The sequence below is a fragment of the Larus michahellis genome, chromosome 9 (assembly GCF_964199755.1).
Source record: "Larus michahellis chromosome 9, bLarMic1.1, whole genome shotgun sequence".
Taxonomy (NCBI): Eukaryota; Metazoa; Chordata; class Aves; order Charadriiformes; family Laridae; genus Larus; species Larus michahellis.
Genome location: NC_133904.1, coordinates 36,886,356 through 36,900,849, shown reverse-complemented (window position 1 = coordinate 36,900,849; position 14,494 = coordinate 36,886,356). Strand labels below are relative to the sequence as shown.

Below are 14,494 nucleotides of genomic sequence, written 5' to 3'. Positions count from 1 at the left end.
CTCAGACTCAATGTCAAAAAATGTGGGGTTCAGAGCACCTAATCTTCCAAAGGTAACACAGAAAAGTTTATCAAATTACTGCAACTCCTACTAAACCCAATACAAAAATACAAGGAAGATATAAATATCAGTTCCTATGCAGAGGTGGAAGCTGGGGGATAAACATAACCTGAAACTAAACATGATTTAGAACACAGGCCTGCATCCTATTTCCAGTAAAATTTACAAACTTGACAGCTCACCTGTGTTTGACATAGGTTGAAATAAAACTAAAACTTCGCATCCAATTCATAACACATCTGCACAACACTACTTCTCATTCATTCTTTTCACTGAAAAAGACTCACGCTACGATTGTAAGAACGTACTCTACGTGAAGCTCCCATTCATTTCCATCAACTGCATTTATAGAATTGATTTTGCTGGTTTGGTTTTGCTTTTTCTTAAATGCAAAGGTTTTTTGAAGGGCACCTATTTAGGCCAGTTGTTAATGAATTTTACATAAAATCTCAAACTGTGAACAATATTTTTAAAAATAATATAAAAGTAAATATAACCGGGTTACTTAAAGATAGAATACCATTTAGCTATGTGGCTATGCCTCAATCTTGTCACGTGATGGATCCCCTATTGCTCTCTTATCTAAATTTTCTGTTTGGAATGGAAGAACTAAATCAAGTAAAAACAATACAATGGTCAGCAAATCCATTACTCTAGCCACAAAAAGAAAAATTTGCTAATTTTACAAGATAGAAAAAAACACTGCCCTTCTTTTATGTATGGTGTAGGGTATAGTGTACAATCCTACAAGAAACCTAGTATGACACAGGGAAATGGTGGGTACCTGCTGCATCCGAAGAGATTCCAGTTCTCTCTCCAGCCGGGTCCGCAGCCTGTGTTCCAGCTGTTCCCGTTTCTCACACGCTGCCTGCAGCTGCACCAAGGCCTGCTGCATCTTCTCCACCTTCTCAACATAGACCTGCTTCTTTTTGAGCTGAAACAAAGGAAGAAAATGCAACCTAAGTTCAATAATGAGAACAAGTGAGTGAACTTCTGGCTTTGTACACATTGCAGAGCACAGAAACACCAGCAGGGATAACATGTCCAGATGACTGCTGCCAGCGTGCCTCAGACTTCAACTCTGGACTCACACTTGGGGTGTTGCAGATCTTTCCCTTCTCTGCTTTCCTGCGAGGTATATTTGTTCTTTTTGTCCTCAGCAACCCCATGGTAATGATGGGGAAACTGAGGTAATTATCTGTTGCAAATGGCTGAGAGCAGCGATGGGCTAGAAAGGGCATCTGGGTTCATAATAGAGAGCATTTAAGTGACCTGACATATGTTACCAAGGTAACTGTAGCAAAGACACAGATTACAGCTGGTCCACACGGTGGAAACGCTTTTCAGTACAGTATTGAAAATTGCTGGTGGTGTTTTTATGAGATTAAGCAGAAAGTGAATCAAAAACTGCAGGATCCTATTCCAGTCCCGTAACAATAAAATAATAAATAGGATCAAAGCGGACACTCTACATGGGCTGTGCTCTCTCCACACTGCAGCCAGGTTTATTCTAGCAGTCTGGCCACTCATCTCTTGGCCCAGTGTGACCTGAGAGGTCCAGCTCCATTCCTTGCCCCAGTCCTTCCATCCTCCTCCATCGTTCCTCCTGCAAACCCAGCTGCTATCCTGCCTCACGATAAGCAATGAAAACTACCACGCTGAGACCCCCAGAAACTGTCTTAGCAAGGTTAATCCACAGTTCAGGCAGAAAAAAACCCAACTAAAATACAAATAAAAAAACAGAATAAAATACACCCATAGCCCAGCTCTATTCTAATACATAGAATACTGCACACCTATGGACATAATTTCCTGTTAAGGAAAAGGGTAACAATGACAACTAGCCGGCCTTCTGCGGCAAATCTGGGGCATGGGTTTTTTAGCCATGATTGTCACAGACCCTGAAATACAAAAATAGCAGGAAGGAGGCAACTTTTCCCAACAGTCGGAGCCAAAGTCTAGAGAAGCACCACAACGCAAAACACAGACTCCCTTGTGCGAGTTCAAAGAGCTACTCTACAGCTTCATGGAAGAAAAGTACACTGAGGGATATCAAAGACAAAAGACACCACTTTTGGCTCAGGAAGTCCTTCTTGGAAGCGGAAAGTATTCTGGGAAAGTATTGCTGTTTGTTGGCCCCGTTCTGATCATGTTCCCTAGGAATCTGCTGTAGGTTTCAGCGGAGACAGGATACTAGGCTTGCTGGGCTTTGATCTGAACAACATGAGCTGTTCTTACATCGCATCTTCCTTCTGAAAAGGTCTTATCATGTGTTTCTTCAAAATTTTCCCTTTTCACACTCCGGTTCTTTGAGGCAATCCAGAGACTGCAATATGAATGGCAGAAAGAAAAATCTCCAAACGCTATTTATCCCAGACATGGTATCCTTTTCTTCTCCTCACAAAGTCAGCAGGCATCTAATCTCGCAGCGTGAATGTTGCTGCCCTAGAGGATTTTCCCTAAACAAGTATGTTATAATAAAAGTTACAATAAGTAGTGAGTAATCCAGCCAAAGGCCCTCCCACCAGTGCATGTACAGTAGAAAGGTATTTTTATTCTTTGATTGCTCAAGATTTCAAGCTTGTTTGGAATGGGAGGGATAAGAACATTTTAATACAACTTAATATTCCACTGCAGCTCTGCAGAAAATCAATAAAAAGGTTATACTTAATAGATCTTTTTATTCCAGATTATAGTGCTTAATAACACTGATTTAAGCTTTCTCAGACTCCAATAAAGTGTAGATTAATGCACTAGTTTTATATTTAGATTAACAGCAACTCATAGTAGTTATGTAAGTAGCCAAAAATGATAAACTATGAGTCAGCAGCAGAACCTAGAAATGGAGAGCACCCCGTATCTTGGTTTTGCATAAGAGCTTACTGACCTGGGCAAGAGTAAGGAACAACCTAATAAACTCAAGAGCAGCAAAATACCATGCATCTGGCTGAATAATCATCTCTTCAAAATCAGCTCTCCTCCCTCACTCTTCTGTATAAAAAATTAAGGAAAGAAGGATGGACACTAGATCTCTTATTACCTACCACAAAGCATTTACATTTCTGAAAAGTTTTTTAACACACAGGTAAAATTCTCCTTGCAAAAGCAGCCACTGACAACATTTTACTAGTTTCATAATTAATAAACCTGAGTGTGCGTATGTGCGGATTAGCGTTTTGGCCTGCATTCAAAGAATACCAAGAGCCCAGCCAAAAAAGAATTAGGACACAGAAATTCCACTGAAACGTTCACTTTGAAAGTGCTCCCATCAGCCGAACCTGCAGGTGAAACGTTGCAACACGAGGTGTTGCCCAACTTACCAGCACTGCCTGCACATGCCTAACCCATGCACCAGACCTAAAGTACAGGCACGGCGTGTTCAGTGGCTTTTCATAAAGACAACTTTTTTTTTCCCCTTCACAAAATACACTTCATCTTCCAGCATCAGAAAAAATTAGGAATGTTAGAAAATTTGGGGTTTCTGTGTGCAATTTTTTTAACGGCTTAAAAACAGAATTACTGCAGGAATCTCTCAAATCATTTATAGTTTTTGGGAACACAGATATTCAGTAAGTTTTAAAGGTATGTATGTGGTCCAGACAACTCAGCTCTCCTAATGTGTCTTTTGACACAATTGTCCTTTATATATGTGATTGCTTCATTTCATGTACTCACTGCACTCAGTCAACTCACTGCATATTCTGGAAGTGTCATTCATTTCCAGCTCTGCTATCTCTGCTTCCGCAAGTATTTGTGAGGAACAATTTACCTTCCTGTGAACTAGGAGTCTCCAAGAGTGGTAGCACTGAAATCTAATTTTTTTTTCTTTTTTTGTTTTAAAACTTTCTGACTTGATCTGTCCTCTCTATGTAAAGAGGATCAAGAATAATTCTTCCAAGCACAGAGGGATTTCATTACCATACATTGAGAGTATGATCATGTTTTTCTAAAACAGGAATTGGAAACAGGTTCCTGAGTATTGCCAGGGTGCTGCAGACATAAGTGAGATGGGAGGAACAAAAAAGGCAGCGTGCTGAGGCTTGTTCTTGGTCATTTGCCATGGATTCCCCACCCTCTCTCTTCCAGCAAAGAACCAAAACTGGCTGCTCAGTGCCAAGGGCCACAGTAACATCTACCACGGGGGAGATGGCATCAAAGGACGCTGGAGTTCTCTCCTCTGCAACAGGCCTTGCAGTGAACACGTGCTCTAGATAAGAGTTCATTCCTGAAGCTTTACACGGATGCAGTCACGCCCTTTGGTATACAATTTTAAACAAATTTGACAAGATAGTAATTTTCCTTTTGATGGCACTGCATTTAACTAAGCAGCAAGCTCATGCTCACATAAGTGTATTGTAACTGTTTGCCTTGAAGGGTGCTCTGAAAATGCAGAGCATTTTACTCATAATAATATCTTTATTATAACACCTCTTTAAGACGGTAAGATCTCAAATAATCTCAGTGCACATCTGGGAGCACTGCAGAGTGCTTCAGCATGACTGTATCCCTTCCTAACATTTCCTACAGCACATGGCACAACTTTAATCATGTGCATATCTTCTCCAGGTCAATCCCCGACTGCTTTGGAAAATGTCCTAACCAAGTATCAGAGGTCAGGCTTTAACTCTATCAACAAGATTTTCTAATTAAGCATTGTAAGCAAGAGCAATCACCCTCCAGTTCACATTCACTACAACGTTTATGTGAATTCTGCAACAGGACTGAGGACAAGAAAAATAAAGGCGGCAAGGGCTGGCTTCGGACTCTGCAGAAATCTAATACACAAAGGGTGAGTTGATGCAGGGAATACGAATTCTATTCCTTCACTTGATTTAGGCTTCGACAAACCATGCAATCTCTTTCAGAGACCCCAAGTCTTCAGAAAGGCTCTGAAGAGGGCATGGAGGTTTCATGCACACCACAGCGAGCCGGGGCACACAGGGATGAGGAATGTTCACCATCCAGTCACTAGAAGCAAAGGAGGTAGAAGCTGCAACATCCTCCGGACTGGAGCTGCCTCTGCAGGACAAATGCAGTCCTGGACATATCAGGTGAGGGGGAAGGAATGATCTTCTTTTGTAAAGAGATTCATTGCTTCCAGATGCATTACTCAGCAAAGAGTTTTTCTGGGGAAGTAGACAAGACTTCCTGCATAGCTAGCAATGATTCAGAAACTCTCGCAGGCATTTTGACAAACCCAGCCATTACCCTCTTCATCTTGGACAGCTCCTATTTCAGCAAATTGGTAACACTCGTCAGCATCTGCTTGTCTCCCACCCACTATTCCTGATGTCTTCAAAGTCCTTTGTTTAATATATTCAGGGTGTTTTCATTACATTCTGGGTTTATCCTAAAGCTGAATCCATTCAGATGCAGCTGAAAATGTGCTTCCCCACAAGAATTTGCCTGCTATGGCAGAAATGTAGCTGGGAAAAAAAAAAAAAAAAAAAGACAGTAAGCACGTTTAAACCACCTCTCCCTCCTGCAGTTGGAATATATTCCTCTAGGATGCCTTTGAACCCTCAGTTTGTTTGAATTCAGGCCCAATAAGGCGCCACTGGCCTCAGGAAGAACTCATGCTGAAGCAATTTGGTAACACTATCCTCTTGCTAGGGAATAGAGCTTGTTGCATGGGAATCTCGTAATGTCGTCTCTCCATTTGTTTGTGTTAAAATAAGTTATAACTCTCAAAGCCACCTCTGGAAAATTACTAACCGGCAGAATACGAGAGGTAGCGACACGCCAGTAAAAAGCCAGTTCTGCGTTGTTACGAGAATGCAGGTCGTTAAAGACACACACACATACTAGTTACAGGGAAGAGGGGGAGTTTTCTCTCCTCTCTACCCTAGCCATCCATGAACGATAAGCCATCCAAAGAGTGCCCCTTTAAAAGCAACTCTGTCTTGAAGGGAGTAGTTTGTAGCTCCAAGAGTCTAAGAATTCAAGTGAGACAAAGCTGTGGAGACTAGGAATATCTTTTTATAGACCCACAGAAGGGACTGGAAAAAATACAGACAAGCCTTCAAGCACACAAACTCTCCTTTGGGTCTCTTCCCTACAAGCCAGAGCTCTGTTCTGAAAGTATCTCAGACGCAGCATATAAAGTACAATAGATGTCATTTGGAAATGAACGTTTCTACATTTCCCCACAGACAGAACCCTCAGTGTTATCAGAAATAGTGCGCTATTTCTCTCCACAATAGCTGAGTGGGAAATGCATATAATATCTTAGCTCTGATATCTGGTTTGTGTTGAATTCTGATGGCTGAAAGACCTTATAGCTTCTAAATACAAGCCACTTTTAGAAAAGATACTTCATTCAAACTTCTTCCCTTCCCCCCGTCCCTAATTTGCACCCATTAGAGAGGACGTCTGGCTTCTTTTTCCATTGCAAGGTGTGTGCATGAGGATGGCAAAGAGTAGATATTTATATCTGCTTAGCGGTAGTCACTGTTCTTCAAAGCTGTTTCCTTAAGGCACTCATTAAAACAGTGGCTTGTAAAGTGGCGGAGCAAAGGAGTACAAGTTACACTACTATAAAAAACCCACAAACTTTAAAAAAGTTGAAGTGTGGTCTTCCATGGTATGAATTAACCAGGGTAAGCAGAAATGACCAAGTTCAATAGAAGTTCTGGAAATTCCTTTTTTAAAAAAAAAAAAAAGTGTGTAAAAACAGTAGCAGTTGTACGCTCTACATCCAGCAGTTGTGGTTAGATAAAGTATTTGGCATCAAACTCCCTCCTGGAATACTAGAAGCCTGGTAAGGACTCCCAATAAGCCAGCCTTTACCCAGAATCTCAGGCTGGTCAGGATGGTCCTTTCTGTAAACCCAGCAACTCCTCCTTTAGCCCAGAGCAAAGCAAAGTTTAACCATCTGCTCTGTTTGCTGAAGGCTCCCAAGGTGTACGCTAGAAGATGTTGGTTAAATCATGGCAACGTGACTACAGCAAAAGCTCACACACATGGGCCATCTGTGACCATCTACCAGCTACAAACCTGCCACATGCTGCAGTCATTCAAGTGTTTATATCAAAATTGATCATGGTAATCCACACTCCAAAATGAGAATTCTTCATTGCTTTAGCTGCAAATATTATTATCACTAACCATTTCTGACCGTGATACATGGTTTTAAGCCAACTCCATTTTACCTCAAATATATTCAATTTATCTCAAATTCATTGCATGTTCTGAAATAGTCTGAAGTTTTGATTTTTAAAAACACAGACTAATACTTCACTAGAAACAATTTTAATAAGCTGCCAACATGCCTAACTGTGGAACATCTACCAAAGGGAAGAATGAAAATGGAGAAGTGAAAATAGGGGTGAATAACCGGGTACCTTTATGTACAGTAGGGAAGTAGTAAAGTTTAAATATTATATATAAAACATACATACTACCGTTCATAGACATACTTAAGTTTGTTTTAAGCTTTTTAGCACTTTGCAGAAATAAATTCCACAGTACCGAAAACTTTAGCAGCCGCTTGTTCTAAATTTGAAGAGTCATTTCTCCCCTGCTAACAGACCAGGGAAAGTATTCTGTAACTCTCTACTTTTGCTTCCAACTGCTTCACACTGTCCTTCAGTTTCTCCACGATCATTCCTTTCTCCATCACATTTAGTATCCCTCTATCTCTTCCTTCCCTCTTAACTTGGATGCTAAAATCTAGTATATATAGAAGCTCTCAAAGCTGCACAGGAGTAGACAAGTATCTACATTTTACAGATGGGAGGTTTTGTCCAAACTGGCAATTCAGGCAAGGGATTTTAAAAAGAAACTGGAAGTTCCAATTCCAATGCAACATTTAAATTCAGCTATAGTGATATATGGCTTATAGCTCTAATTAGAACGGAAACATTCTTTTTATAAAGGATCTGGTGCATACAAGGCAGGGTAACTCTGCTTAATAGGAAGTCAAAACGGAAGGGGGAAAAAAAAAAAAAGCTGAAAACTTACATTACAGGATGCAACAACTGAAATATGCACACCCCCCTCAGGCCCTGAGCCAGACTGGCTGCCAAACCTTAGCATAAGAAACTCCACCCTCTTCTGCAGGACTAGTTTGGAAATTCCTGGCAATTACGGGGACTAGTAACTCAGATTAAGATGGCAAGAATATAAGAAATAATTGACAAATTGTTCATGTATCTTGGCCATTGAATGTCACTAACTCAGGCTGACATTTACAGTCCCTTCTAAATGGTGCCCTGAGCACTGAACAGCTTACTTGGCTGTCTTTCGGAAAGTTACCAAACAGCTCAGGGATTTGAGAAGTTCCCACAATTTAATACTAATGAGGCAACAAATGCTTTATAATCCTAAGTATTTCATTAAAAAGCGATTTGGGAAACCTGCAAAAGTGACTCTTTACCCCTGCTATTTCCTCTTATTCCCCCTCACCCCTAGGAAAAAGCAGAGTTAACTCCTGCTCCCTCACTGAGATGCTTCCATATTTATCTACAACAGGAAGGGTGGCACTTCCTGCACACCCTGGGATTCGAGCAAAGGTTGGATGGAAATGACCACAAGCCCTCATGCAGGGCATTTCACTCTATATCAGGATATATGTGTTTTTTAAGCTATCATGCAATATAGCCCACAGCTACTTACCTATTTTACTATTCTACCTAGGCAGAAATACTTTGCAACAGCACTGAACCAAATTCTTCTAGCAAAACAAGAGAGGTCTTTTGAAAAGAAAACATACAATTATTATTATCAATAAAGGCTTCAACTTTACTGTGAGGGAGACAATATTAGCGCCTACAGACGCTCAGCCTCAGCAAGTGCTGTGTGTGCTGTCCCTGGCTGATCGCAGCACCTCTATACACATTGAATAGTGTGAATAGTTCCAGGGAAGCCACAAGGATGTCCTGTGTACTTAGTCACTCATCAGACTTCTAGGGTAATAAGGTGCTGAAATCAGAATGAAAGTCTAAGAGCTCCAAGACATTACAGGACCAAATGACAGAACAGTTTTAGAACCAAAGAGAATCATGCCATGTTCAAATTACCCTATGACCTAAAGCTCCCTGTCCCTCTGAGCAACAAAGGTGCAAGCTGGCCTTGCTGCAATTTTAGTGAAATCAATGAACTTGACAACTGTGCACAAGGCTGAACGTGGCCAGTGATATTTAAGCTTTCCTCTGACTGTTCTTTTTTTGTTATCATAATTTGTACTGCACAGAACCTGGTTCCCCAGTGATGGATCCCAGCCTGGCGATGCTAAGTGCTGTACAAATGAAAGCTCCCTGCCCTCAAAGCTCACAGCCTGAGTCTGGGACTGGAGACAACAGGAGGAAACACACACGTAGGGCAGGCCAAGTAGACAGTCTCTGGGTTAGCGTGAACCATGGCCTAGCCTCTGCCAACCATGTCATGAGCATCACAGCAAAGGACATTTCAAAGCGACCTTGTCAGTGTTTGCAGTGAAGTGAGGACAGTCTGGGAGAAGGCACAGAAGGGTACTACTAAAAGAAGGGTACTACTAAAAGAAGGGTACTACTAAAAGAAGGGTACTACAAGGGGCAAAAATTAAGGACACCAGGGAAAGAAACACGGAAGGGTTCAGGGGAAGGGCTACTGAGGCAAATGTAGAGCTTAGAGAAGAGCAGGCTAAAATTAAGGCAGTTACATCTGTACCTGGGAGAGGAGGAAGGCACGCAAGACAATACAGGAGGATGTTCACTTTGTATTTGATCATTCCTCCTCTCTTGATACAATGGGATCCTGAACAGAGAGAGAAGTAGAAGCAGACAGGGGAGGGTTTGAGGAATGTCTCTGAAGACAGCAAGATCACTAACTCAGGTGGATGTAGGCACAGTGCTCAACTGAGGGTGACAGTGAGTGCTAGAGGAGGGCAGGAATACGGCAGAACTGAAGGAGGAGGGAACAAATCTGCTGTGGAGGAAGTGCACTTGGTCATGAGATTTCCTCCAGAGGCTCTCTATGGAGGAAGAGTGGGAGTAAAGGAAGCAGAGGCTGGGAGTGGGAAATGGAGCCTATGAGAGGAAAAGAGTAGGCGGGAGGAAAGAGGACAGCACTATGATGCAGAAGGGCAGAGAGGTGAGAGCCACGCGTGAGTGGCAGGGACAAGGCTACAAAAGAAACTGCTGTGAAAGCTGCCCAGTTAAGCAGCTCAAATGCATTATCCCCTCTTGGGAGGAATGGGAGAGAAAACAACCAAGGTCATGCCCAGCTTATTACAAACGCTGAGCACATATGGTGATCTGCACTGTGCACCACGATAACCTGTTGTAAGTGGAACACCTGGCAAGGGGACAAGCTGCATTCATTTCATATTAGTTAAAAGTCCATCCAGATCTGAATTTCTGCCAAGCTCAAGAGGTTGCCAGGGCTGGGATTTCAGTTCCAGCCCACTTTTATCAGTTGAAACAAAAAGAAAACGAAACATGGCTGCTCAGATGAAAGCACTTCCAAGGAAATACAGATTTGTGGCTTATCTGTGCACAGTTCAGTGGTTTAGCTAACCAACACAAAGCTAAGACGATATAAACAGCTTTGAAGCGAGCAGATTTTCTTATAATTTGCACAAGGCAAACTCATTACCACAGTCACTTTTACTGGAACCCAAGCTACCCTAATTTCTCTCTTCCAGCATCCTTACCTCCTCCTCCAGTTTCACCACCTTGGCCTGAGCGTTGTTCAAGGCCTGGTCTCGGATCTCGATGTGTCTTCGTTGGTCCTCATTGGTGGAGCGTGCAGCAGCCAGTTCTATTTCCAGTTTCTCTTTTTCCCGCTGTGTTTCCTTGTCTATCAAAACAAAGAGAGAGTTATCAATGGACAGCAATCATCTCTACCCAGCTTTCGGAGGCTTTCACTCCAGAGGCGAAGGAAAGATTGTACTAGAATTTCCACAAGAGAGAGAATGCAAATCTAGTGCTAAGGGCTGGGTGGGGGGAGTACATGGCTTTCAAGGAAGAGGAGAACTTGTAACCCTGAAAAATAAGCATGGTACCTTCAAGTAACAATGCACCACAATGCTAGTGAGGAGGAACAGAAGATGCATCACTCAGTACAGTTAGGTAATTTGCTCTGATTATGCAGATGGTTAGTGAAACTTGGCACCTCTTTACCTCTGAGCTTTCAGCAGTGGAAAACAAACTTGGTAATTTTAATATCCCAGTCTGGGGAGAGGAGATGGCAGACTTCTGTGCCTGAAAAACTTGTACTACTTTTTTTCACACTGACCCCACAGATAGGAAGGAAGGCTGTTCTGCCTGGGCCAGCTGTCCTCCTTCTCAAAGTAACACCCAGTTGTCCCACTTTGCTGACATCGGAGGAATCAGAGAACAAGTGAGCAATGAGAACTCCTCAGTCTTCCTCTACTGTCCTTAAAAACAGACATGAGCCAGAACTGAGGCATATATATAACTGTTCTGTCACTGCTCAAAGCAGATCTGCAGTTTGAGAAAGCCTTTTCCCCAGCACTGAAAGTCCAAGTCTGATGCTCTAAAGCCACCCCAAGCACAGCAGACGGTCCTTTTTTGCTGCTCTCCAGAAAGAGCTGGACCTGGCGAGAGCAGCTCACTCTCTGTTTCACAGAGTGTTTCACAGGAACAGGGCAACTGCCTTCATAAAAACATAAATGGGATAAAATAGTTGGGGACTGGAGAAATTATCACACAGGGGTGTAAAGCAAAGCCACAACACAGAGCTGATGTCCTCTGTATATGTTCCCAGCTCAAACCAACCAGCTACAATGATAACATTAGCACACTTGCTGGATACATAACCACAGAATACTCCCTGGAGTGATCTACACCCAGCACTGATGACACCAGAGAAACTGCATTCCAGAAACCAATATCCCACGACAAAGGAATGAGGACAAGGAGTGGAAGGCTTGAAAAACAGGAACTAGATCCTGGGTGTTAGTACAGACTGCATATGGAGTAGTGCACAGGCCCGTTTGTGCAAGCATGTGCATAACTATATTTATAGGACCACAATTATTCCCTTTCTTCTGCCAGCAGAGAGCCAGGAGCAAAGCTTTAGCAACGCAGAGTAGCTAAAGATTCCCTTCTGCTAGGGAATCAACACAGCCCACACACAGGTTGCGAAACAAACCTGTCCACCAACAGCACCCAGAACTCTGCAGAGCAAACCCTGACTGCAACTCAGAGCTAGTCTGTGACATAAGACACAATGACCAAGGCTAATGTCACCACCTACCTGTTCTTTTCCCCATCTCTCCCATCTCAGTATTTCTCCTCCACGCAGGAAATAAGTTGCTGAAAGCATCAGCATGTTAAAATGTGTTGCAGAAAATGGGCAGAGATGAGACAGGGTGGCATTATGCCAGCAGGTATCAATCAGTGCCAGCAGTCTGTTTGTTAATCTGAAAGTGCTTGCAGCAAGGCTTTTGGAGGTTTTGTTCCAGACTTTTCCCCAAATGAGTACTGCTTCACTTGACAAATGCCAACAGCACCCCTTGAAATGCTGGGACTGATGAAATATAGCACTATGGTTCATCCGAAAGGAGAAACTGAATGTGAGGCCTCACAGCTCTGACCTTCCCACCTCTCTGGGTGAACCTATAAACCTCAAAGTCCACCCAACCAGTTTGAATGCAAGACTAAATTCACAGACTTTCCACTACCACTAGGAGTTTTGAATTCACATCCTGACAGCCATCTGCTTGTAATGTGAGCCACAAGGAATAAGGTAAAGACAACAGGAAAGAGGGATACCAGCATTTGTCAGAGTAGAAGTGGCGTGTGTTACACCACAGAAAATCTTTATTTTGCAATTTTATTGCACTACCTTTTTATATAACAATTGGAGAAAAGCGAGCATTGTCAGAAGGGTGGAGTACACTACGGGATGACAGAAAAGTTGGCTTGCTGCCGTCGGCCTCAAGACATTTCAGTACAAAGGAAAAGCAGCATTTCACATTCGTCATTTTGGTTTGCCTTGTGATAAATCCACTGCTGTGGACAGAATTCATGACCCTTACCCAGCCCAGCATACTACAGGCAGTGTTCATCCCCTCTATTTTTGCTGAACTGGATAGGGCAGTGACAAATTAAAGAGGAAGAAGATAGGAGACCTACTAGGTTCCAGTTCCACTGGCCTTAACTCATGCCAGGACTCTTGTCAGCCTGGAAAGGTTTAAGGTTCCAAAGCTTTCAGGGGACAAAATAAGTAGACAAAATATCCTGTACATTATGGGGTAAACACTAACTTTACAGTTTAACTGCAAACTACATTTGCTCTAAAATCTGTAAAAAATGCCATCAGATGGACTTCAGAAACTGGCAGAAAAGGAATTCTTGAATCCCTCCTCCTTTCTCCACTGCCAGTTTTGAACTGTCACTGCCCTGATTTCTGTCCCCGTAGAAAACTGACAGATCTGAACAACACTAACTTACTGCATTGTTATCCTTCCCAGGATGACTGGAGCATTTCTACTGACCCACAATGAGTGCGTAACTCACTTTGTGCAAAGAGTTGAGAGATGGTTTTCCGATTGTCTTCAGACCCCTCAAATTCCTTCTCCGCAAGCTGCTTGTTGGCTGTCTCCATACGTTCTGCAAAATTTTTCAACAAAAGGAACACTAAATAATTAAAAACTTTCAAGCATTAAGTCACGTCTGCTCAGGACATTTCTAATGCAAGCTAGGGGAATGGCTCTCCTACTTCTACACAGCCAAAAGTAAAATGCCTATCAGAAGCTGGCACTCCCTTTTGAAATATTTCTAATTATGTCCTTGAGAATATTGAGAAAATATTCTCAATGAGACATAACAGGTTAAATAAAGTTCCAAAGAAAAGACTTTAAATAATTATAACACATAAGAAGTTTATTTTTTCAAGTTTTACAAATGTTAAGGACGCTTATTATGTACACCCAAATAAATTTCACCATGCAATTAAAAGATTCCCTTATAAATCTGAACTAAATCTCAATAGTCAGAAGATTAAATCACTGTTGTCCAATTACCTGACTTTAAGGAAAAGTGTAAAACCCTAAGGCCAGCTTAACAGTTCTGCTGCTGCAGGCTGTTAGAAATTTATGTCAGCCTATGAAAATAAGAATGAAATGTTTATGCTGTGTTTTATTATGAATAAGATTATTTAATGCAGGCCTTTGTGTACTGTCCTTCTTGATAGCACTGGGCACAGTATGGCCTTACTTCTTCGACGGAAAACAATTTCTGGAAACACAGTCTTAGTAAGAGACATGGGGCAGTGAGAGCAGATGACATGTAGGACAAAGAGAAGGCTTTCATAAAAAAATTAAACTTACGGTTTAAAAGACTGATTGTGCACCTTTAAACATCTCAAACTGCAGATGTTCTTCACCTTTCAAACTAATGCTTAAACTTTGACCCATGTTAAGGTCAAATACCATTTGACATCGCTCTCCACTGCCAGCCATCGTACTGCCTCAGCCGCTTTGCAA

The 14,494-nt window shown here is 42.1% G+C and overlaps 1 protein-coding gene across 6 annotated transcripts in view; it reads right to left on the bottom strand.

Moving 5' to 3' along the window:
- Positions 1–14,494, bottom strand: part of AMOT (angiomotin) — a 68,917-nt gene that overhangs the window by 15,987 nt on the left and 38,436 nt on the right. For all 6 annotated transcript variants that reach the window (XM_074600569.1, XM_074600567.1, XM_074600571.1 and 3 more), the window contains 3 exons: positions 13,527–13,619; positions 10,694–10,839; positions 845–994 (listed from right to left, as the gene is read on the bottom strand). In XM_074600569.1, the coding sequence (XP_074456670.1) occupies positions 845–994; positions 10,694–10,839; positions 13,527–13,619 (389 nt within the window). The remainder of the gene's footprint in view (positions 1–844; positions 995–10,693; positions 10,840–13,526; positions 13,620–14,494) is intronic.